The sequence below is a fragment of the Rhinopithecus bieti genome, unplaced genomic scaffold (genome assembly GCF_001698545.2).
Source record: "Rhinopithecus bieti isolate Rb0 unplaced genomic scaffold, ASM169854v2 scaffold_61195, whole genome shotgun sequence".
NCBI lineage: Eukaryota > Metazoa > Chordata > Mammalia > Primates > Cercopithecidae > Rhinopithecus > Rhinopithecus bieti.
Genome location: NW_016898166.1, coordinates 1 through 1,405, shown reverse-complemented (window position 1 = coordinate 1,405; position 1,405 = coordinate 1). Strand labels below are relative to the sequence as shown.

Below are 1,405 nucleotides of genomic sequence, written 5' to 3'. Positions count from 1 at the left end.
GCTCAGGAGCGTGGCCCACTAGCCCGAGACGGTGCTGTTGGGAGGTTGCTCACCAGGCCCAACAGTCATCTGGTACCTGCGCCTTCTCTGCAGGGAAGGAACTTTCCAGAATCCTGGGGAAGAAACCTCCTGAAGAAGGAGTGTGGCAAAGATGCTGAGGAGAAGGCATCACACAGACTCAGGTGAGCGCTCAGCATCTGGTATTTATGAGATATTTGCAAGAGACTCAAAGTCAGACAGTGCAGAGGGCCCTGTGGATAACCCAGGCTGAGAACCTGGGGAAACTGTAGAAAGGCACATGGACTCACTGGTCGGGATCTAATGACCGTGCTGCAAAGGAGGCAGGTGGTCTGGTCAGGTGACGAAAGTCTGCTGTGAGAGGATGTGGGGACTGCCTGGCAGGAGTTCAGAGAGCCTGCTGGCTTCCGACCTCACACCTACAAGGGTCCTAGGAGGCCACTCACTCAGCAGCAGGTGGGGTGCTGCAGGTGACCGGTCTATAGACCAGGGTGGGGCAGGAGGGCTGGCAGCACCCGGAGGTTAAGCAGAAGGAGGCCACACACAAAACAGGCTTGCAGCTCACGGACACACAGCAGGCCACCTGGCAGGGGCTGGGCACACAGTAAGCCGGCTGGCAGCAGGTGGACACCCCACACAGGGGCCGGCACAGCAGAGCCACACAGGGGCTGAGCAGCAGCAGGAGGTCCCACAGCCCTGGGGTGGGTAGCAGGTGCTGGGGACGCAGCATGGGGAGCCAGGGCAGGCCATCGGGCAGCCTGAAGAGCAGCTGGTGTGGCACATGATGGAGTGTGGACAGATGGGGGGCGCAGAGGACAGGGCTGGTCTGGAGCCTGCTTCCTTGGGTGGCCTTTATACCCAGGCCACCGGCATCCTGGCAACAAGCCCCTGGCATCTTCCTCATGGGTGGTTTTCCTCCTCTGCCCTCTCCGGTTGATCTTTCTGGGTTTTCTTGTTGAGGTTACTCAGTTCAGGAAACTCTTTCAGCTGGGGTGCCCTATCATTCAGCAGACCGTGTGTTTCCTGGAAACAGAGCCGGGGTAGCTGGTGAAGGGCTGTCAGTGAGGCCAGGGGCCTGCCTCATGGATGTTCAGGGTCCCCTGTTGTAAATGCCGTCTGGAACTCACACAAGCACAGTCACACTCACTGCACCAGGGGCCCGTTTCGACTGAGAAGCTCAGTCATCATCAGGGTCTTCCCAAGTAACGAGAGCCAAGCTCCTGGGCTCCATATTGTGGAATAATAATGATGATTATTGGGGAACAATAATGCACAGAAATCTAGCGCTGTGCCAGGCTGTGATTGGCATCTTACGAGGTTATCCCATTCATCTTTGCCAGCATTCAGGGTGGCCGATACCCCATTTTACAGATCATGAAGTCCTAGG

General features: G+C 57.4%; 1 protein-coding gene across 1 annotated transcript; it reads right to left on the bottom strand.

Moving 5' to 3' along the window:
* Window positions 1–460: 460 nt before the first annotated feature.
* On the bottom strand, window positions 461–801 carry LOC108526011 (keratin-associated protein 12-4-like). Its single transcript, XM_017866727.1, is given in 2 exon segments — window positions 461–687; window positions 690–801. Coding segments are annotated over 2 exon segments (339 nt in total).
* Between the last annotated feature and the right edge of the window lie 604 nt (window positions 802–1,405).